The 23,097-nt window shown below is 45.5% G+C and overlaps 1 protein-coding gene across 2 annotated transcripts; it reads left to right on the forward strand.

The window, feature by feature from the left end:
• The first annotated feature begins 15,025 nt into the window (after positions 1-15,025).
• Positions 15,026-22,796, forward strand: LOC147652194 (maestro heat-like repeat-containing protein family member 7). Of its 2 annotated transcripts, XM_086898258.1 has the most exons (15): positions 15,026-17,739; positions 17,961-18,025; positions 18,130-18,279; positions 18,615-18,763; positions 18,993-19,140; positions 19,366-19,553; positions 19,636-19,773; positions 20,041-20,155; positions 20,328-20,465; positions 20,720-20,896; positions 21,027-21,182; positions 21,341-21,442; positions 21,740-21,842; positions 22,101-22,157; positions 22,434-22,796. In XM_086898258.1, exons 1-15 carry the CDS (start codon positions 17,622-17,624, stop codon positions 22,535-22,537), a joined length of 1,908 nt encoding a protein of 635 aa, XP_086754384.1. In that variant the 5' UTR covers positions 15,026-17,621; the 3' UTR covers positions 22,538-22,796. The 2 variants fall into 2 exon arrangements, with proteins under 2 accessions (XP_086754384.1, XP_086754385.1); XM_086898259.1 differs by lacking the exons at positions 21,740-21,842; positions 22,101-22,157.
• Positions 22,797-23,097: the final 301 nt, after the last annotated feature.

Consider the following 23,097-nt stretch of genomic DNA (forward strand, 5'->3'; position numbering starts at 1 on the left):
CCTTAAACTAATTAAATAGTAAAAGTTGAGTAGTGGGTATCTTTTGTGACTATGTTGCATATACTTCCAGATAAGGCTTGGAAGCTGTGAACCTTTTAAGATGGTCCAACATAGATCAATTTTGTTTTGAATATCTGGTGGAATCGGAGGCTTTGTGCTTCTTCCTAGTCACCAGCATCTCCTGGGATAAAAGGGTTCTGAAGAAACCCATGTGGTTAACATCCTTTCCTAACCTTCCTAAATGCAGGGATAACAAAGAGGAAAAAACTCCAAGCTGTTTTCCCAAAATATTACCTACGTTTGGATATGCTCTAACAAACTACTGTCAAGGATTGGAAAAGGGCACAGGTGAGAGCTGCACAGAGATTATCCCAGTTTGTGCCAAGGGCTAAACAATCCCTGATTAGCTCCTGGCTTAACCGGGGCTTCATAAAAGCATTGTACAATTATCTTTTCTCCCTGCCTGAGCTCTGTGCAAGAGCTTTACAGCCAGAGCCAAGGATCTTACAAGGATAGAAAATACTGTGATTAAAAACTGGGTTTTTTTGTTCAAATAATAGGCAGACAGCAATTTCTATCAAACTGCTCTGTGCATGAAAATCTGTCTTGCCAAAGCTGGAGTTGACTAATCACATGATGCTAGTTAATAATGAAAGCATATCCCAAACTTGCCTCAGACAACTACCAATTTGTTTTTCAGAAACAAATAACATCATTTTCTCTAGAAATCCCTCTTTTCTATAACCTTCTGTGATACTGGTGCTCAAGTACTTGTATTTCATCAGCATATGGAGCAATAATAAACAGCTATGTTGTCTTCTCTTTTGGAGCTTGATTGCAAAGAGCCATTTTCTGTAGGGCACTGGGAGCTTGTTTAAATATTGTGCTCCGCATCATTGTATCTTCCCAAGAAGCAGTTTAATTTTGTCTAAACATTTTAATTGCGATCCTAAGGGAAGGGAAGTCATTGCCCATATTAAACATGAATCCCATTATGCTAAAACGTTTATGTTTCTCAAAGGCTATTTATAGATGCTTTCCTAGTGTATGAAAATGTAAAATGCCAGAGCAGAACAATCATCTCCTGGCTGTGCTTGGCAGGCTGAACCTTGGCTTGTTTATTCCAGCGGTCAGGCGAGGCACATGAACAGGGCTCCTTTCAGCCTCACCATGAATTCCTGGAAACACTGGTGAGTGGCTTGTGGAGCCAAGGCAGGTGCCAGGCAAAGGGTGTGCTCAGCAAGGAGAACACAATTTCAGATGTACAAAAGAGAACAGTGTGTGGATGTAAGCTCCAGAGGGACAAAACCAAACTGGAATTGAACTAATGGTAAGTCTGTCACTAATCTGTAGTTAACAGAGGAATGAAGACATATTGCCTTAGTCTTGTCAGAAGTGTGGTACACACATTCTTACACTTGGAGCAGATTGGTTTGCCTGCTTGATTCAAAATACCCTGAACCAGTGTGAACCACTGGTTGTACAGAGCCTACCTGTGTCTGCAGAGCTCATTGCAGATTTAGATGATTTCTCACTTTTGACAGCAACCATCTCTTCCTCCCCACAAGTGGCCATGAAAAATGAAGTACCAGGGTCTTTACTGCTGGTAACTTGTACAGCACAATGATGTGGTTTACAGATGCAAATATCTTTGTGTTTTGCACTAAATGGAACCCAGATGTAGCTGTGGACTTGTTTCCATAGCTTCTTGCTTTTCCAGAGTTCATGAAGCCAGTGAAAGCCCCGTTCCATCTACAGGAAAATGAAACTGGGAAGCTGGCAACACCTTTAATCAAGGAAATGTGGGGATTTAACACTCAGTACAATTGCTGCTACCTTAGATATGTCATCAGGAGAATATATATTCTTCCAGATTATTAGTGAAGCTCACGCTTAATAAGAGTGAGCGTAGTTTTTAACATTTCATGGAAAGTATCACCGGTAACAACATAGCACTTCTGGCTGTACCAATAGCACAGAAACCCATTACTTTCCTGGAAACTACTGAAAGTGCTGCTGAACTTCTGTCAAAGGCAAAACATATAAGAAAGAGAAAGCCATTATATATTTCTCAGTACTCAGCATAGTCTCATATGTTTTTGTGTTACTGACAAGAATGAGTTTTCCTTCAAAAAACATTTTCAATAAAGAAAATAAGGTTTCTGGGAAAACAACATGGTTTTTATAAAAAAAAAAAAAATAGAATTCCTAGAGAACAATTTAATTTGAATTCAAAGATTCATAGAAATCTGAAAAATATAAATAGAAAAGGGCTCATTTTAATTTTTTCCCCAAAGATATTTCTTTTTTTTAAACTACTGTTTTGGTTTTTTTAAGTTAATGTAAAATAGTATTCACAGGAAATTTTCTCCTCCCTGAAAGAACTTCCCCTGTCCCCAGTATATTGAAACTGGCTGTAAACATCTCACTGTGCTAGCTGGCTGTACACTGAAATTTCTTTCTGTTCATGTATCATTACCTAGGAGTAAACTATAGTAAAACTGAAAGAGCAGTAGAAAGTGCCAGTGAGAGCCAAGCTGTATCACCCAAACTTGCTCTTCTTTTCCTGTCCTTCCTCCTCCTTGACAGTATTTAATAGACCACCTGACCCTGCTGACAACAAAACTGTGAAACTGCATTTTCTAATATCCACAGCATCACAGGGAGCATCCATTTCTAGGAACCCCTGAGTGCTGAGCTAATATCGCAGGCTTATTTGGTCCTACATAATTAGTTATAATGACAAAAAGTACTACCAGAACATCAAGCCTTTCCAGCAGGCACTGTCATTTCTGGGTGGTGTTTTATATTGTCTAGACTGTGACTCTCCAGCTCTGATGGAACCTCAATTAATGTGCAACATAAAAGAGGGTGAAATATTTTGATTATTTGGAGCGTGGAGTGGAGAAATGATGTTAGCAATGTATTTCAACATATTAATCTTGTTTTGTTTTTTTTTTAAATAACACTGTAATTTTTTTTTCTTGCTGTTAAGAGGATATTAGTGCCTTGCAAAGCTTACACAGCAAATTAAACAGGAAGAAGACAAACGTACATTGTTTTTAGTATGTTTGTAGCCCTAGTAAGAATTAGTCTGTGTATTTGTGTATGTTCATGCATAAATGAATAATTTAGTCAGCTAAGTAGTAATGGGATGTGAAGTTGAAACTGGACATTGTTACAAAGGACATTTCTAAGTAATATTAGTACTTGGAGCTATATCTACATAGAAAAACTAACAACAGGCAGAGCTTAACACTTTTAACTTAAATGCTGCTAAACTTTCCCATTTCTTGTGTAACTTATTAGTTAGTATTATAGAAAATTCTTGCTGCTGTCAACAGATGTGTAGATTTTATCATCTGGGGCCTGTCTAGAGTCATTAATTTGCCAAGTTTAAGATCAAGCAGAGTCAGTCGTTTAATGACAGCAGAAAATGCCTGACTGCTACACTAGTCTAAATGTCTGCAGGGAGAGGTCACGAGAATCTTTGCATTGGCAGCCAGATGTGTTTCTTCTGGTTAGTACTGTGGATATTTCATTTTTCATGCTAAAAGTTAGCCTGACTTGCAGAAAAGAGCTTTTGGAGAAAAGCAGAGAATGGAAGAGGGACTAAATACCATATATATTTATACACACTACAATATAAATGGTATCTACCGGCAAGCAGTCAGTACAGTGTGCAGGAATCCAACATTCCTCTGTTATATTGGCTTTAAACTGCATATTTAATTGGTTGTGGATTCCTGTGGCTGTGTAGCCTTCATCTGTGCCTAGTTCAGAGATGTGGCTCAGTCAGGTTCTGTTTCCCATGCTATATCCCAACAGAGAGCAATGTTGAAGAGAAAATTACCAGTTGCAAATACAGACTGTTGGCCAAGAAGTGAATTCACTTACAGGAGACACTTTGAGGTTGTATGGTTTTAATTCAATGTTCTGATTAAAGAGGGTCTGAGGCTTTTCATTTTTCATTACAAATTGCAACTGACAATTTAGAAGTAACAGCAGAGTGCATCAACAAACATTCACTGAGTTTCTGCCTCTTTGTTCCCCACATTAATATTAAAAAAGCCTTTTGCTATCTGTAGATATTTGGCCTACTCACTCTATAATCCCCTATCTATATTAAGTAATTATATTCATGTGTCTTCACTCTAAGTTGCAAGTTAATACTTTGTCCTTCAGAAAAATCTTGCAAAAATTAGGGAGAAGGAGACAATCTTTGCTCCTAAACCTCTGCAAATATGTCCCCATTTCCAGCTGTGATACTGTGATAGTGTAGTGCTTATCACAGACCCTTTGCTTTTCTCAGTTGTATTTTTATGATTCTTCTTAAGATATAAATTTATATTTATAGATAATATAAATTGTGATTTATAAGAATAGTCTAAAACTGTGCTGTCCCCTGCCAACTTCTCATTTTTATGATAGAAGCAAATGTCATGCAAATGAGCAGTGTTTTGACTTGGAATATTATTTACCAGTGTAAGTTTTGAGCAGTTCACATTTGGCTGGCATTTCTGTTTGTACCCAGTGAAACTTGCTCTGTGCTAAGATCAAAAGGAATCATTATTCTGATTCACTGTGCATAAGGAGTCATAAAGATATTCTTATAACACTCTGGCAAGGACAAAGAAAATGTATAGGGCTGTGATTACAACATAATGGCAGATGATGAAAATTAAATCCATTCCTAGAACATGACTGTAAAGATTTATCTAACTATAGTCTGTACCAGGTAATTTGCTAGCTCTCTGACAGCAGGACCCACAAGGTGCAGAACCAGGCAGAAGGGTGGGTTATGCCTCAGGGTGACTTGCAGAAGAGTTCAGCTGCTGTTTTGCCCTTTTAAGCATTTGTGCCACAAATACTCCTGATTTTCAGTTAAGAGCAAAGCCTGAGATATGGAGACACAAAGAGCAGAAAAAGGCACTGGCATATGCTAACATAGGGGTGGTCCTGACATTTAAAGTTAAGAAACTTTTTCTCAGCACCTAAGTCTTCTTTTGACAGAGAAAGTTTCCTTTGTACTTTTCCTGAGAAAACAGTAAATATGCACATGACTCAAAGACAATTTAACTAGAACATTGTAGTTCTGTATCTATTTGTAGACCGATTAAAAAAAAATAATGCAGAGGAGAGTCAACTCCTTTCCCTCTATTTCTGTACCTGTGGTAGCTGACTGTAGCCTGCAAAAATCACATGTGCCTCAGGTCACACTGTCAGTGAGGACAGTACCAGTTGATTTTCCTCTTCCCCGGTGACTTTTCAGAGGATGAGATTTTTGCAGCTCCATGAGTTGAGCCAGGACAGAGGAGGAAAAGCAAGCTATGTCAGAGACAGGAACTGCTTCTTTGGTGGCAGATTATTTTCTTATTCAAATGTACTTAGCGATGGTGAACCTGAACCAACATTTTTGTGAGCCGTGTCAGACTTGATCCAGGGAAGTATAGCTTCAGCAAAAATCATAATTTCAGGAGTAAAAAAGGATTTTGCATTTGGAACATGGAAGCCAGTACATTGTCTAGGAAATAGGCCTCTGGGATCTCAACCTATCATCACTGAAGTGTGAAGTTCTAATTGTATTGCTTTTCATAATGTATCTGCTACATAAATATTATTCAATACCTGCAAATTTGCACTAGTGGGAAATGGAGAGGTTATAATGCAGGGAAGATTTATGCCAGCTAGATGCTGGGCTGTCATGATTAAAAATTTTCCACCTATTATGTGAATCCTATTGATCATTGCAGGAAGCAGAAAATTGTGCTGTTCATTGATTTTGCGTGGCTGCAGAATGCATTAGGCCTGATGCATTTGATGGGTAGCCAGGTTTTCAAAGGAAGTTCAGTTAAGCTAATCTTAGTTCAGAGGAATATGCACAATGGAATAAGAACCCTTGTAATTGCAAGAGCAAATAGAAGAGTCAGAGGACTGTATTATGAGCCATATCAGCATAAGAATGAGACATGAGCCTTCCCAAGACACAACAGTAAAATGCATCGAGGCTTTGATGCTGTTTTTCATGAACGCAGCAATTACTGGATGAATTGGGTTTTGGTTTCTCACCCATCAGCCAAGATAGTGAATGAAAAGCAATTAGGTCTTCTGCCTCCTTAGGAAAGGGGGGTTATCAGGTTTTCATCGACTCCTTAAAATAACGTGGTGAAGAAATGAGTTTGAATCCAAAAGTAGAGCAGGAAGGGTACAAGGGAAAAGGGGAGAGAAAAAGAAAATTTGCAGGCAGAGGGAATTTTACCTTTGAAATTTGTTTCTACTGATTTGGTCCTTATTATCTCTGTCTTTTTATTAGCTTATGATAATGCTTAGTGTCATCTCTGTATCACAAGCTGCATTTCCTATGAACAAAGGCTTTGAGCAAATTTAATCCCCAAAATAAATTCTGTCAGTATCTAATACAGGGATTAATTCCAATTTTAGAAATAAAGAGAAGAAAAGATTATTTTGCATCCCAGCTGGATGCTCTCTTACTGGCATGTTAATACAATGCAAAGAGTTACATCTCTGTGATAAAGGAAATATTAAAATTGCATGCATCTTTGGGTAGTACATTAATTCTTCCTGTAAGTCCAAGACGTACAGATCATTAAAAATCTGAGTCACTTCTAGTGGAGACACCCTAACCACTGGGATCCTGCAAAACTTTTGAAGGGTACATATCCTTAAGCATACTAACATATTTAGTCCAGATTTTTGTACTTGCTAGTTTTAGTAATTTTATCAAGAAAAACACGTACTGAAATTACTGCCTATAGAGTATGTTAATGCTTCTTTTGTACTAAAAAACACCAAAAAGTGCTACCAGAAGTATTTTTAAATGTTATATATATATCTGTGTTTACTCAAATAATATTTTGGATTAGGTGAAAAAAAACCCACATGGGTATTATCACATTCTCACTGGTTCATGTCTTACAATATCAGATTTTCAAAGCAGTTTCTGCAACAGTGAAAAATGTAAAGGCAGCTCCTTTAGCTTTCACATACCATTAGGTGACCAAAAATTGTATTTGACCTTCCCTGCATAAAACCATTAACAAGTGAGGTTGGAGAGTTCTGTTTATTAGTGATTAGTAACCTTGAAGGAGAGATAGAAAGTTTTGGTCTTAGTACTTCAAAGATGCTATCACTGTAAACATGAGTGCAAACTCTTCATATAAAAGGACACTGCACATACATATGGGATCATCATAAAAATCTATGAAAAGTGTTCACTCTTTTTCTTCTCCATTAAAGGCACAGATCATAGTGAATTAATTTTTCCAGCAGACTAAGAACATTTCAGCTAAAGTTTATCTGTGACTAAGTCCTAGAAACATTTGAAGAGTAACTCTGAAATTCTGCAAAGACGTATCCCACATATGAAGCTTTGGAGAACTGAAATCCTAATCTGTAACAACAAAGCAAAGCCCTGTACAGTAGTTTAGTTATTCTACTGCTTTCTAAATATAGCCATGTCTGGGGGATTAAAGCAACAGCAACAAAAACAGTGTTGTAACATAAAACGTCAGGATTTGAAAGAATGGGAAATTACATAAGGAACAGCGATCACAGCTCTGCACTGAGGTCTTTAGCTGTGCAACCCAGAGGATAGATTTGCTCTTGTCTGGAAACGAGCCCAGCTCAATTTAAAAGACCAGGTTCAGGAATTACTCAGACACAGCGTGTCTGACTAGACTGGAGCAGTTGAAATATTTGCCCACATAGATGCTTATCAGACAATGTGTTCTTTTGACAGACCTTTCATCAATATTATTTAACAGTTGTTTACTCCTAGAACATCCAATTACCAATTAAATGTTATTAAAAGCATTGCATCACTTTTCACTGATTTAATTCTGCTGTTTCCTCAGGAAGATATCATGGACCACAGGCTTTAACTTTTTCTAGCAGGCAAATCTGAACTGTAATTCTGTACTGTGCATCAAACTGCATGGCTATAAATAATGAGGGTGACAAATGAGCACATCCAGAAAGCCAGGGGTAAAGCCAAGAAAAATTGCTGAAAGATAAAACACCTAGCTTGAGGTTCTCTGCTGCAAACTGGAGGGTTTCCTCTCTCTTACTTGGTACAGTATTTTTCATGGTGGCAGCCTCTGAGATTTTGGGCCTGTAAAAGCCACTGTATTGCCCATACTCCTTGTATTCACAGTAGCTGTCAAAAATCATTTCAAGGTAATTATGATAAGTACCAAGACAGAGGAAAGAAAATGAGATAAAATGCAAATGAAGGGAGATGATTCTGAAGCTGTGGGGTGTGATCTCAGTGACCTCCTGTGGGGCTGTGAAGAGGCACAGAAATAAGCTATACAATCTTGCTGTTTCATAATTTTTGCTGTAAGATTTATTTTGCTGGTTCCTAAAAGCGTAATTTGCAAATATTAGACGTTCATAAGTCACTTGACTCCTACTCTGGAGGGCATATAGCAAATTTGGGAGGGGTAGGGGGAGAAGCAGCTCTGAAATTTGAAATTAGTATTTTCATTTTGTGTTGCTAAATGCAGAGAATTTTTGTTTCTTTGGAACTCTTTTGGAATGAAAGCTATCAAATATCATAGCCAAGTCAGTAATGGGCTTAGACCACTATGGCTGTCAATGAAAAGAAGTAAAAAACCTAAGAGCTGGCTTTTAAACCCTGTCACTGGAATATATCAGTTTATCTAAAACTTCTGGCTTTTTCTGCTACAGAGTCAGGCTCCATCTGCAAAAGGTGTCCTGCATCCCATCTGGAAATTAATAGCTCTTCATCTGTCATGACTTCATAAAGGAATGATGTTCTGGATAAAATACCAAACAAAGGTCAATATTGTTTTCAAGAAGCATAAAGTACTAGTTTATTGTTTTGTTTAGCTTGTTTTGGGTTTTGGTCTTTTTTTTTTTTTTTTAACAAATTTTTGAACAGGAAAGAACCAGGAAAACACAAAATGGGTGTACAAAAACAATAAAAAATGCACACAGGAAAAAAATTAAGATTTTTACTGAGCTACTTAGAATCCATTTAAGGGTCCGAGATCATGGTCGTTATGATAGTTCACAGAATTTGGGCAGTGTTACGGTATCCAGTCTGCAGTAATGGGATGTTTCATACGAGTTTTCCAGTAGGGAGGGAATCTTACCAGTTTGTCTAAGACAGGTGAAGCAGCAAACATTATCAGTATGATGGGAAAAGAAAGTTTAGCATAGTTTAAACTGTAATGAACCGTTTCAGTCCTTCTGACAGGATTTGTTCTCTGAGCACTGAGCTGCTCTGCTCCCTCTGGATGGCATCTTGTCACTGTGCCAGGAGAAAATCCACGGGTTTCTGCAGCCCTGGTGAAAACACTGATGCAATTTGTTTGACAATTTTTTTTTCAATATAGCTTTCCCCTTTCCTGAAATCTCATCTCTCTCTGCTGCCTCCCTGCTTCTCTCCATCCCATTGCTCAGAGATTTGTTAGCTGTATCTAATACACCTATTCAGAGCAAGCACCATGGTACAGCTGCTGGGGCTTTTAGGAGACAGAAGAATGAAAAGCTTTGCAGCAGAGTCCCTGAAACACAAGTAGAATGTATTGTTAAGGAATCCCAAACAGTTCATAACCATTTCACTTTCCTGTCAGTTCCCATATGTCATCTGTGGTGTTTCCTGACCTCCAGCTTTGCATCCTGGGTGCATTCTGTAATCCTAGAAATGCCTTTTGTCCCCAAAAACTCCTTCTTATAAAATTCCATTAGTTTTTAGTTGTGTAGGTTCACTTCTGAATGTCATGGTCCATCAGAATGTTTGACAATATTGCTCATTTAGACAGCTACATACTGATAAGCAGGTTATCGTATTCTTCATAGCACATCATGCATGACTTTTATGCATTATTTATGTCCTAAATAACTTTGATCATTCCACAAAACATCCTATTAAATGTTTTCTATTTAATGATACAAATGAAAGACAAATTTTCATATCTGAAACTGGTTTTCCTCCCTTTTGGTGGAAATTGAGGTTGTTTTTCAATTTCCATTAGATCTCCTTTTTAATTATAAACCATGGTTTCTTTTATTTCAGACTGCTAAATGCAGTGGAGCAAAACTGATTTCAGAGAATTAAGTTCTATTTAGATTCATTTTAATTTTATTACCACTTTGCCCATAGGGTTTGCCTTCTGTGTGTGTGTTTGGTAAGAGAGAACTACTTTCTTAAAATACAGTATTATAAAAAATACATACTAGAAAACAGTAAAAGGGGCATGGATGGGGAGGTGGAAGAGGGAAATAAATAAATATCAGTCGCTAGAGATGCTAAAATTAAGCGATGGCTATTTGCTTACCCAAAAATTAGGTAAGCTATGAATTGATGAGAGTTGAGCATGAATCCATGCCATGTCCTGTGTATCACGTGTCCATCTGTCTCATTATAAATCTGCCCTGGTGAACGTGCCCCCAGTGCTCTGGGGAGTGTCATGCTCCATGCTCTGCCTCTTCCCATCTAAATGCTGGCTTCCCTGGGCACCGTTATTTACCTGAGCAAATGGTTTTGGGCTGTCCTGCCAGCTCATCCCCAGCTGGAGCTGCAGGGCCTTGGCAGGAGCTGCCTCTCCAGGCCCTGGGGTGACCCTCAAGGAAACGTGAGCACATCCAGGGAACTCATTGACCTTGCATTCCCCGTGGCTCTTCACTGAAGATTTTAACCACTGCATTTGACCTTAATTTCTTCAGAGCATCTAAAAATGAGCTAAGGTTTAATACCTGCTTTTGTCCTTTTCTGAAGTGCAGCCACTATGAATTGCTTAATTAACTCATTAGGGCCCTAAGCCAAGCAGGTATCTAAGCCAACAGTGCCTTTAAGACCCATTGTGAAAGGGCTGGAGCTATCCAAGCCTAAACCCACAATGTGTTCTTTTCCACGCTGGAAAACCTCAGGCAAGACAGTGTAAAGTCACAGCTAAAGTGTGTTTGAAGACAATTTGACACACTTTTTCTTTATTTTGAAAATACACACAGTTCTGCATTTCCTTGCAAAAATAATCAGTGCTGCAGTTCCTTCTTGATTTTTATTAGAAATTATTTGTAGCCTTCTAACCCCAGATTCCTTAATTTACTTTAAGATTTCAGGTTGCCTCAGTTTACCTTGTTATCCAGATTCCTTCCACTTAGCCAGAATCAACATTAAAGGTTCCAGCAAATGTTATGGAGCTCTTTTACTTCTCTAGTCTTTTTCTGTGAAAGCTTTCTCTGGAGTGTGGGTTTTTACTGTTTTGTTGTTTGACTTTTTACTGGTTTACTTTTTTTATTAGCGAGTGATAATTAAATTGGAAAGTGGCAGCAAGAAACATTACTCACAGTGGAAAGTTATCCTTTGAAATAAGGTTTTTTAGTATTTTCTAAGGAAAGAACATAACAAGCAGTAAGACAGGGAAGCAGACCTGTTATTTGAATGTAACAGATACAAATAATAAGTAAAATATAGAAACCAAAATAATGAATGATACATTGTAAATCACATCCCTCCATTATCTTGATGGCACAAAAAGGAACTTACAAGTATGCTTTGTTTATGCTAGGAATTTTCTTAGCAATTTTAACAGTTTTGTAAGTTGCTTCTGTGCCCTATGCAGTGTGGTAATTTTGTCAGTTAATTACATCTTAAATTCCAAATTCTGTACAATAAATCTGCTCTTTTGCGCAAGCAAGCTCCAATGGATTAGAAGAATGCAGGAAAAATAAAAGATGTTGGTTGGAGAACAAAACCCCATTTTGTTTCCCATCATGGAAAAAATGAGATTCCATAATGTTCTACTGTTCCATTTTTTGCTCTTATGGAGGAAAAAAATAGTCTGTGCTTCCTTTCAATGATAATTGTTAAACATTCTCCCACCTATCCTGCAGAATAAAAATACTTTATCTCTGAGACTTGAACAAAAATATTTCATTTCAGTAATTTAGATTAGCTTTAGTTTTTTTTGTTTCTTGTTTTTGTTTTGTTTTTGGTTTTTTTATGATTTTGGTAGCATACATACCAATTATTTCCCTGTGCAAAGTTATGTTTTATTCAACCAACAGGAAGATCTCTGCATCACACAAGTTTAGGTTCTTCTACCATAAGCTGACTTCCCTGTTATCTGGATGTCAGCCTAACTCATTCTTCCTGTGAAATGTCTTTTAATTCTATGTATGGAAGGATAAATGCAGACCTTTTTCCATGAGCAACAAGCACCCATAAAGCTGGAGCCAGCAGCATTCACTGGCTCTCTTGGCAATACCTACATCTAACCTGCTTACACATATTCAAGGCAGCTACTGGCCTTTATAAGGGGAAGAAAAAAGCTAAATTCTTTTTTTTATAAATATGTTCACAAAGTTTAGAAATCAGGCCAGATGAGGGAGGCAGTATTACCTAAGTATGCCATTAACCATCACTTTTAAAACACAAAAAAAAGCAGAAGCATGCTGATTATTTTGTAGTAAATCCCACTGTCAGGAAAGTAAATTCTGAATTCTTAGAAAAAATTTCATGTCTTCAAAGAAGTAATCTATTGGACAGAGACAAATCAATAAATAGTATTTCCTTAGGAATTCTGTGAGTCACTTCTTTAACAGCCTTCCCCAGTGTGGCCATTTCTGCCAAGTTTTACCACATGTGGTCAATACAAGGGCACTGCACACACCCTCCAGCAGCCATGGAGCCATCATATGCTGCTGTTAAATGTGTAATTTATGTTCTGTTTAATTAAACCTATGTAAACATGGATTGAATATTCATATTTTGTGTTTCCATCAGTATGCTGCAGAGAATTTCCAGTATTCCAGTATTTTGCAAAGCTATTTCTGAAGTTTTTTGTTCTCTGGTTCAATTACTTCAGAAGCCAAAATTCACAAGATACATCCAAATGTTAGAGTTGGTTCTCTGACTGAGCACATCTGAAAGGTTATCTCCTTTTTCTCAGAGAATTTCAAGCTCATTTTTTCTGTATCCAGTAACATTCTCAAAATGCAGGGTTTGAGGTTAGTGACAAGACAGGTACAACGGCAAATTGGAGGGGCTGTAATAATTTCACCTTTTTAGTGTAAGAAGTCTTTCAATAGCAATACAGAATTACTTCATTTGGTGATAAATCCCTGGGAGCACCTTGCATGCCTGCTTTTAGATGAACCAGGTAATTTTACAGACTGACTGGAAATTTCAGGTGACAATTAAAACCATTTAAAAATTATATGCACTAAGAAGCCAATCTAGTCTTACCAGCTTTCAAGGCTGGTAAGCAAGACAGATTCCTTCCTCTCCTTTTTCTCATACTTGTTTTTTTTTTCATTCTCTGTGAAGAGAGATCATTAAATTCATTTTGAAGATACTCTAATAGCTTACCAGAGCAACATTTACCTGCTCCATGTATAAAGGGTTTCAAAAGCATTTAAAAAGGAACACAGCACTATCTATTTTTTTCCATTCATTGGAAAGTTTAGAGCCAAGTTTTGTGACAGGAAAAAAACAATAAGATAGTGAAAGTCTTCTAGCTTGGGCTGAAGAATGTGGGGTGAAGGGGGTTAACAGATAAAGCACTGCAACTGCACTTTGGAGATCAGTAACTGTGAAGTGAAAACCCCTGCATCATCACAACCAAATTTAGATAAATTTTCTTTTCAGATTATAAAGGTTCATCATTGACCTGTTCTTCCTTGCATTATTTGTGCAGCTGCTTGTGTTCCTATCAGTGGTTATGAATATTTGCAGCCTATCTACCTGATTTTACAACATCCTTTACATCCAATTTTATAAAATTCCCTGCACATAAATCTTGCAATATAGGTCAAATTTCAGAATGTGTTCCTAAAAAGGTATAAACTCTATTGCACGGAGATTATCACACTGACTATAGAACATAATTTTTTTAATAATTAAACTGCTCAGATAGTTTTACCCTCTGCTTGATTGCTGTATGGGTAGCTGTAATTAACCTCTACTAATGTTAATTATGCACAAAGTGGGATCTTAGAGCTGCTGACCATGCAGTTTGTTAAACATCTCAGGAGGTGATATCACTTGCACACTGTTTCTGTGCACTCTTTCAACTCATAACACAATGTGAAGTCAAAGTGGTAAGACTTATGCTTTGAAAAAAATTGCAGAATTTGTTTGCTCAGTAAAGTCATTGAAGTTCATTTGCCTTGGAGTCAAAATGAGCAGAGAAGTCACCAAGATATCTCCATAAGGGTACTGCTGCAAAAAACTTTTGTAGAAGTTTATTAAGCCAAATTAAACATGATTAAATTCCTCAAAGGGCTCCTTTCATGAAGGCCCAGCTCCACTAAGAGCCTGTACACAGAATAGGAACACCATTCCATGTACCCACTCTGACTGACTTTACAGGTGCTGGCAGGAACCTCACAAAATCAGGAAGAGTAAGGACACGGGTATAATCTCTTTCATGTTGTAAAGAAGTTAATATTTCAACAGAGAACTGCTCAGGGGGTTATACTATGTAAAGATGAAATTTTATATGTCCATTTATAAGATTTTTAGGAAAAATTCTCACTCCATTACCCTCCAGAGGATTAACTTCTGTTTCACACAGGGATCAAAACAGTTTATCAATGCACACCTTCCCCAAGCTGCAAGCAATGCTAGAATTAGAATTGCAAATAATTCCACAAACAGACTAAAGCAATTAGACTGAGGCAGCCCATTTTCTGTAAAAATTAAGAAAGCTTAACTGTTTAAAATGTGTTTAAATGTGTGTTAAAACAAAAGATTAAGTTTGTGATTTGTTTGCAAACAAGTGCAGCAAAGAACTCAAGATAGAAGTTCTCCAATAACAACTGGGAGCTCAAGGATCAGACTCTACCAGGAGGAAGACTGAAACCTGTGAGCCCCCTGAAAATACCTGGTTTTTGACAATCACATTGTGGAAATATGTTGTTATGGTGTTATACCTTATCTTCCAGTTCTGTTGGAGAGGAGGAATAGCCAGGAGTAAAAATGTTGTGTTTGTGATGCTGGTCTTGTGCTGAATTCTTATGGTCCTCAAGGCCATTGAGATTTGTAGAGTTCCTTGGTGCAAAGAAACCATTCCAGAGTAAGTTCTTCATTTGTGCACTTTCTTGCCATTAAAAATACCAAGTGATAACTCAATAGTTTGGTGCTCTTTGCATACTCAGTAAATTGCTTCAGTAGCAGAAGAAAAATAAACATCAGTGCCTTATAATTTCTTCATATTACCAAATTTCACTGATGGTTTCATATAACTTGGAATTTAAATTATTAAAATTCCCAATATTATACTGAAACTAAGTCAATATAATACAAAAAGTTATTCAGCAAAATATGTATATGTTTTTTAATTTTTAAAATAAATTTTAATGTATTCAGGAGGAAAAGGTTGAAAAATGTTATTGAGTCAACATATTTCTTCAGATGAACTAGAAATCAGAACACCTTTAAGGCTAAAGAAGCTTCAGAAAGTTATTTTCCTTTAACCAAATCATTCCTACATAGTTGCAGTGTGTGAGCATAATAGTGTTTCAAAAAAGCATCACAAAACAGTGACACGACAGAAGAGTTTGGCAATAAAAAGTTGACTTTCATAGGTGGGGTTATGAATTGTTAATTGATATGATGAGCTGTTATACAGTGTTAATTACTACAATGAGTTGTTATACATAATTAATTTAATAAGTCATGATGCAATAAATTCTTAAATTCAATGTAGTTACATGATTGTAGGTAACCACTAGAGGGGGATGGTGAGAATTTAATAAACCAACAGGAGGAACCTGCTAGAAGTTTACCTCGTGATGACAGCACTTTGGACTGTGACTGGAGAACGAGCCAGCAAGATCAGAGAATTCCAGAATCATTGCTCAGGAATGTATCACAATACATCACCAGCACACAGCAAAAAGACTAATCAGGGAGAGGACTGAAAGCACACCAGTCCAGCAGCTTTAAGAGACCTTAAAACCCCCACGTGCCCAGCACCTGGGCGCTTCTGCAGAACTTGTGTCCAAAGAAGCACCCTGTGTAGCACACAGTTACTGTCACTCTGACTTATCCTGAGCTCTCATCCCCAGTTGCTCTAGGTCTTTAATAAACAGGCTCACCATTTTTAAAAGTCACCAGCCTCATTTTCCTTTTTGCCTGTTTATAATAACTTTATCTAGCAGACCTTTGACAGAAGATCTGCTCAACTTCGTCTGCTGGATCAGTAGAACCGGTGTCCCTCAGCGACCTCCAGATCCCACTGAAGATGGGACCACCTGCAGAGCAGAGGGGACCAGCTCCAGCTCCAGCTCCAGCTCCAGCTGATGCTGGTCCTAGCTGAACCTGTTGGAAGCTCCAGGACCTCCTGCATCTCTCTCCCTGTTGGCAGCTCCCTCCCTCCAGCCCTTGGGCCCTGCCCATCCCCTTTTTTCCCTCCCAGCTCACCCCTTCGCTTTGCCTTCCCCTATTAAACAGTTTGATTTCTTCACTTTACCCACGTCTCTGTGGAGCTGAAGTAGCACAAAACCTGAGCCCTGGGACACAGGGCCCCACTGCCGTTCTCTTCCGCGCTGTGTTTTGTGCACGGACACAGAGGAACGAGCTGAGGCTGCAAAGGTCCCTGTCCTGCAGGTGCAGCAGCACAGTATCGTGCAGTTCAAGGGCATTCTGAGCACGCTGCAGGGGACAAGGACCCTGGCTTTTAGAAGAGCCAAGCTGAGTATGCTCTGATCCCAGTCGTGAGGGATTCCATGGCGACCACTGACGGAGGGCAAAGGAGCTTGCAGGGTTGGAAATTTTCACAAAGAGCTTCCTCCAAGCACAGCAATGCTCCGTTCCTACACAGACACAGGAAGAGGGCAGAACCAGAGGCCATCATGGCCTAACAGTGAGCTTTGGGTGTGCCTAAAAGCAAAGGAGCTTGCAGGGTTGTAAAAAGGCTCTGCTCCAGGGCCAGCCCCGAGCAGGGCCGTGTGGGCCAGGCACCGTGCAGAGTCCTTCCCTGAGCACTCGGGCGCTCTTGGTGTGTCCCGGGTTGTCTAATACACTTGGGGCAGTGGATTCCTTCCAACCCGGGGCACTTTGGGTGGGGTGGGGGCAGCCCCAGGGCACGTGGCAGCGTTTCCAAGGGCCCTTGGTGACACGGGGCAGCACGGTCACCGTGGAACGCAGTGGGACGGGGTGTCCAAGCAACCCTTTGTGACACGCGCTCACACAGCTGCTGGCGGCGACGCGGCCACGCCAGAGCGCTCGGAGCTCGCGACGGGACAGGACGGGAGAGAGCGGAGCTGTGCGGAGCCCTCGCACAGCCAGCTCGTTCGTTGCTGACCCGGAGCCTTTCCGAGGCGTTACTCCTGTGGCTGGCCTTGCGGCCAGAACGCGGGCCTTGGTGCCTCGGAGCTTTCCGAGGCATCTCCCATCCCTGCGGCCGGTGCCCTCGTAGCCAGGCCGTGGCACTTGGTGGCCTCAGTCGTTCACGAGGAGCGTCCTGTCATTGTGGCAGGAGCCCTCGGGACCAGAGTGCAGGACTTGCTGTCCTGCAGCTCTCCTGAGGCTTCTGTGTCGCAGGTGCCTTGAAGGCACGACTGCGGCACTGCTTGACTTGCCCGAGGCATCTGTCTGGAAGGTGCCCTCGAGGCCAGACAGCAGGATGGCGGGCAGAGGGTTCAGCCTGTTCAAGGTGCTTCGGGGCAAGAAGAAGAACGGCCCAGCAGCAGCCCCAGCACAGCAGCCTGAAGAGCCGGAGCAGCTGCAGCCGCTGCAGGATGGTGAGTGGCAGGGTTGGGCCGCAGGGCTGGGGCCTGCAGCCAGCTTGGCCCCATAGCCCAGCCCCTGAGGAGATGCCCACAGACAGGACTGAACAGGGGCCGGCCGTGCTCTGTCCCCTGGGTGTCCGGGGGCTGTCCCTGCCCGCGGAGCGCAGGGCTGGGCTGTGTTCTCCGGCCTCTCCCGCAGCCCCTCAGCTCTGGCTGCGCTTGCTCTTTGCCAGATGCAGGGAAGGGCCGGACACAGGAGCAGGAACCCACCCGTGGCCGCTTCCGCAGAGCACTGCAGGTACCTGCGGCCATCCCCACCCGGGCCGGGCCTGCTCGGCCGAGCTCTGCGCTTGCAGCGTTGCATGCAGCGTCCCTCTCTTCCCGCCCTTCCTTCTGCTGCAGGTGTTGCGGGGGTTCCTGCGCATTCGGCGTAGGAAGAGCAGCGCCGCTCCGACCAAGGGCTCAGCCCAGCCCGACTCCAGGCTGACCAAGCTACAGGCAAAGCCTGATGCCAGCACAGCGTCCGCTGAGCGCGCAGCCAACCCTGCCCAGGTAATGGCTGAGAGCAGGCTGAAGGCCGACATGGCCCTGACTGAGGGTATGGCCACCACAAACACCCCCCCACACACACAGCATCTGCAAGACAAGATGTGGTCTCCACCAGGTGTGGATTTTCTCCAGGAGAAGGGTGTTTCTTCTCCGCAGCAGGTACCCAGCCTGGGGCCAGGGCTGAAGGCCTCCCAGGATCGTGTGGCCCCTCAAGCCACATCCACTGGGCCTCCCTCAGACTTTGAAGGCAGCGCAGTGCAGCGGGAAGGCAAGCCCTTCTCGGGGGAAGCTGGGAAAGTTGCTTCCAGCACTCCAAATCTTGCCCATGTCTCCTCCAGGTGCCAGCCATGGTGAGGGACATTCACCAGAGACTCGTGTCCTGTGTCTCTGTGGATGCCAGGCTGCAAAGAGAGATTCTGACGCTGGCTGAAGAACACCCTGCCCATGTAGTGATGAGCCTCCTGCGCTGTGCCCCATCGTGCGACGGGTACGGGACACAAGTGCCTCGTGAGCTCGGGGCTCACCGGCCTGCACGCCCCATCGCCCTGTACAGCCTGTCCAGCGGGCGCTGCTGGACACGCAGAGAGCTCCGGGCCCCTCGGGCCCCTCTGTTTCCTCAGCCTGCTGCCACGCTCCCTGCCTGGTCCTCAGGGCACCAGGACTCTGTCACAGTACTGCACAGGGCACGGTACTGATGCACAGCTCTTGTCCCACAGAGCTGCCGCACTGATGTGGAGAGCCATCGGCTCATCAGAACCCGCAGCGGAGAAGGTGCTTCCAGAACTGCTCTCTGTGATGGAGAGCAGGCCACTACACTGCATGCTCTTCTCCGTTGTGGACAACAAGGCCGTCTTTTCGCTGGCTGTGAGTTTCTGGAGCTGGCCTTTGCTCGCCCTCCAGGACACCCTTCCAGCAGCTCCCCATGCTCTCCCTGCCCTGCAGCTCCCTGCCTCAGGCACTGGGCTCAAAGCTGGGCTGGGGGCAGGCTCAGGGGCAGCAGGCCGGGCGCTCCCCCTGCCTCTCCCCTCGCTCCCTGCACAGGGACACCTCGGCAGTGAGCGCTGCCTCAGGGCGCTTTGTCTTTTGCAGGCAACTGTGGTGCTGTGGGTGATTGCTCATGAGTCCGAGTGGCACGAGGCAATCATCCTTCATTCCGCTCATCTCTTCGTGGCTCTGCTCTTCCAAATTTTCAGCACCACACAGCAGATACCAGAGGACGTTGAGAACTTCTGGAGAGTGTGCCAGGAGGAACACCGCCTTCCCACCAACCCCAGCAGGTCTCAGTTGTCCTGTCCCTCCCATGCCCTTGTGGCCAGGGCCAGGGCTCCCAGCGTGACCTGGCCTTTGCTCGGCACACAGGTTTGCAGTGCAGACCATGAAGGCTCTGCTCTGCCAACTGCGCGGGCAGAAGGAGCTGGTGGCTCTGGAGCGCAAGCGGGTCTGGGACACGCTGCTCTGTGCCGACACCCAGCACTATGCAGCGGGTCTGCTGGCCAGGTGAGTCCCCCTTCTCCCCGCCACTGCCAGCATTTGTGCCCTGTGCCTGCACAGTCCCCGTGGTTGTGGGCAAGAGAGCCTTGTCACCGAGGGACGGCCAAGCAGACTGGAAAAGGCTGGGAGATGAGGGTGCCCAAGAGCAGCCGCCTCCCAAAGGGCCCGTGTCCCCTCACGGGGTGCTGGGAAAAGATCGTTCCTCTGTGACTCAGTCCTGGGAAAGGTTTGTCCACCCGGCTCATGGCCTTGCTGCCTTTTTCCCCCTGCCAGGGAGATGCGCCGTGGCTTGACCCCCTTGTGTTCCCGCATTGCCTTGCACCTGCTCAGCCTGCTCATTGGGAGGAAGCCACGCTGGGATCTGCCTGCCCTGGCATTCTTTGTGGAGGTGAGCCTGAGGGCCAGCGCTGCCTCGCCGAGCTGCCTCCCAGCTCTCTGGCCTCTCGCAGCTGCAGCCGCCTGGGACGGTGCCCACGCTCGGTGCTGCTGCCTGTGCCCGGCCCTGTGCGCTTCCGGGCTCCTGCCGGCCACGTCCCCTGTCACTGCCCTGTGCCTTTCAGGTCCTGGAGTGTCTGGACTTGAGCAAACACGGTGAAAGCGCCATGATGGTCATGTCCAGGCACCTGCCAAGCGAGTGCAGGGACAGGCTGCGCCTGGAGCTCAGAGGCCTCGTGGTGCTCAGCAAGGAGCCCTCGATGGTGAGACAGGGGGCAGTGGCTGAAGCCGCGCTGGCAGCGTGGGGCTGTGGAACGCAGCCCCTCGGGCTTGGCTGGGCTTCAGGAGCTGAGGCAGCTGCTCCCAGCTCTCCTGCCTCCCGCTTCAGCTGCCCGACTACCTCGGACAGGCCTTTGGCCTCTGGGCCCCGCAGCAGCTGGGTGGAGCTGCAGGGCCGGGGCGCTCTTGGTGCTGCAGCGGTTCGCGGCTTCACAGCACAGCCTTGTCTTGCACACAGAGCGCAGGAATACGCGGCCTGTACCAACACCTGGTGGAGCAGCTGGCTGACCCCGACGGAGACATGGTCGCGATGACCCTCTCGGTGCTCCTGCATATGCTCCAAGAGAAAGACCTCAAGATACCCAGTGCCGCCGCCCAAAAGCTGTCTGAGCCACTCCTGCCACACTTTGAGAACGTAAGGCTCCGTGCCCCCAGCCACGGGCACTGGACGCTGTCCACAAACTTTGTGCTGTGCGCAGTTCTGGGCCTTTGGCCCGGCAGGCCCGGAGTAGCTGCTGCTGCTGAGGTCTTCTCCTTTCCTCCAGGACAACAGCCACGTGCAGCTGCTTGCCATTCAGCTCTTTGGCAAGGTGATGGAGCAGGTCATGGAAGAGGGGAAAAAGCCTCTCACGAGAATCGTCAGCCAGAGCCTGCTCCCTCTCTTCTTGCGCTGGCATGACGAGAACTGGCGCGTGGCGAAGGTGAGCTTTTGTGTGACGCTGCTGCTGCTGCATCCCTGGCAGGGGGCTCGGCTGCCTCCAGCCCTGGCACCTCGCGGCCTCCAGCCTCCCCCTGGCCTTGGCACAGGGACGCGGGTCCCGGGCCCTGGTGCCACCTGCGGCTCTCTGCTGCTCTCCAGGCATCTCGCCAAACACTGCTTTGTGCGGCACGGTTCCTGAGGAGGAGCGATCTCGAGGAGCTGCTGACGAAGGAGCAGCGGATGAAGTTCGCCGAGTGCCTGGTAAGGATGGCCTGGAAGCCCCAGCCACGGCCTGGAGAAGCCCCCTGTCCCCGGTGCTCAGTGTCTGGGGTGGCAGCCGGCCCCCTGCTCGGCGCTACAGCCAGGGGCGCCGGCCTGCGCCCCACACACCGCTCCCTTCCCTGGACCCCGGGCTCCTCCGGCGCCGAGCCGGGTGCCCACGGAGTCCCGGCCCGGCCTCGGGGCTGTGCGGGCCGGGCAGGCCGGTGCTGGACGCGGGGAGGGCCCGGCCGAGGGGCAGAGCCCGCGCCGAGCCTTCCCTGCTGGCGCTCTCCGCAGCTGCTGGAGGACGAGAGCCGAGCGGCCGAACACGTGCGCTGGGCCCTGCCGTGCCTGCAGAGCCCGCAGAGGTGCCTGCGAGAGGCGGCCGTCAGGTTCATCGGTGAGCCTCGGGCCCGCCGTCCCTCCCTGCCCCTCTGCCCGCCCGCTGCCCCGGCGGCGGGAGCCGGGCCCGGGCCGCTGCGGCCCCGCCTGCCCTCGGGGCTGCCGCCGCCCTCCCGCAGCCGAGCCCTCGGGCGCCGGGATGCGGCGGGTACCGGGCTGAGCCCGGCCGGGGGACGAGGCCGCGTGGCCGAGGGCTGGCAGCGCCCGTGCGGGGCAGCCGTGCCGCCCGGTGCCGCGACACGCTCTGTGTTGGCAGGGGTCGCCGGGGTGCTCATGATGGGGCAGAAGGAGGAGCTCCAGGTGCTCAGCGAGGGTGAGTGAGGGAGGGCAGCCGCGTGGCAGCTGCAGATGCCGGGCACGGAGCTCCAATCCCTGCCCGGGCTGCGGGGGGCTCGGCTCCCCGTGCGGCCGAGGGCCCGAGGGCGGTGCACGGACAGCTCGCAGGGACACGGCGGAGCCGTGGCCAGCACCTTGCGGCCGATGCCCTTGGCTCCCGCTCCCTCCTGCCATGGCAAGAGCTGGCCAGGAGGCTTTCCTTGGACTCCCACAACCCGGCCTCTGACCGTGGCTCTGTTCCTCTCTCTCCCAGCCCTTCAAGCCCTCCGGGAAGATGAGAGCCCCTCCTTAATGAGCCAGGTTGTCCAGCAGACCTTTGACAGAAGATCTGCTCAACTTCGTCTGCTGGATCAATAGAACCGGTGTCCCTCAGCGACCTCCAGATCCCACTGAAGATGGGACCACCTGCAGAGCAGAGGGGACCAGCTCCAGCTCCAGCTCCAGCTGATGCTGGTCCTAGCTGAACCTGTTGGAAGCTCCAGGACCTCCTGCATCTCTCTCCCTGTTGGCAGCTCCCTCCCTCCAGCCCTTGGGCCCTGCCCATCCCCTTTTTTCCCTCCCAGCTCACCCCTTCGCTTTGCCTTCCCCTATTAAACAGTTTGATTTCTTCACTTTACCCACGTCTCTGTGGAGCTGAAGTAGCACAAAACCTGAGCCCTGGGACACGCAGGGCCCCGCTGCCGTTCTCTTCCGCGCTGTGTTTTGTGCACGGACACAGAGGAACGAGCTGAGGCTGCAAAGGTCCCTGTCCTGCAGGTGCAGCAGCACAGTATCGTGCAGTTCAAGGGCATTCTGAGCACGCTGCAGGGGACAAGGACCCTGGCTTTTAGAAGAGCCAACCTGAGTATGCTCTGATCCCAGCCCTGAGGGATTCCATTCCAGCCCATTCCATCAGCCCTCTGTATTGCAGGAGGTAG

This window comes from Cyanistes caeruleus, chromosome 7 (assembly GCF_971803275.1).
Source record: "Cyanistes caeruleus chromosome 7, bCyaCae1.hap1.1, whole genome shotgun sequence".
NCBI classification, from domain to species: domain Eukaryota; kingdom Metazoa; phylum Chordata; class Aves; order Passeriformes; family Paridae; genus Cyanistes; species Cyanistes caeruleus.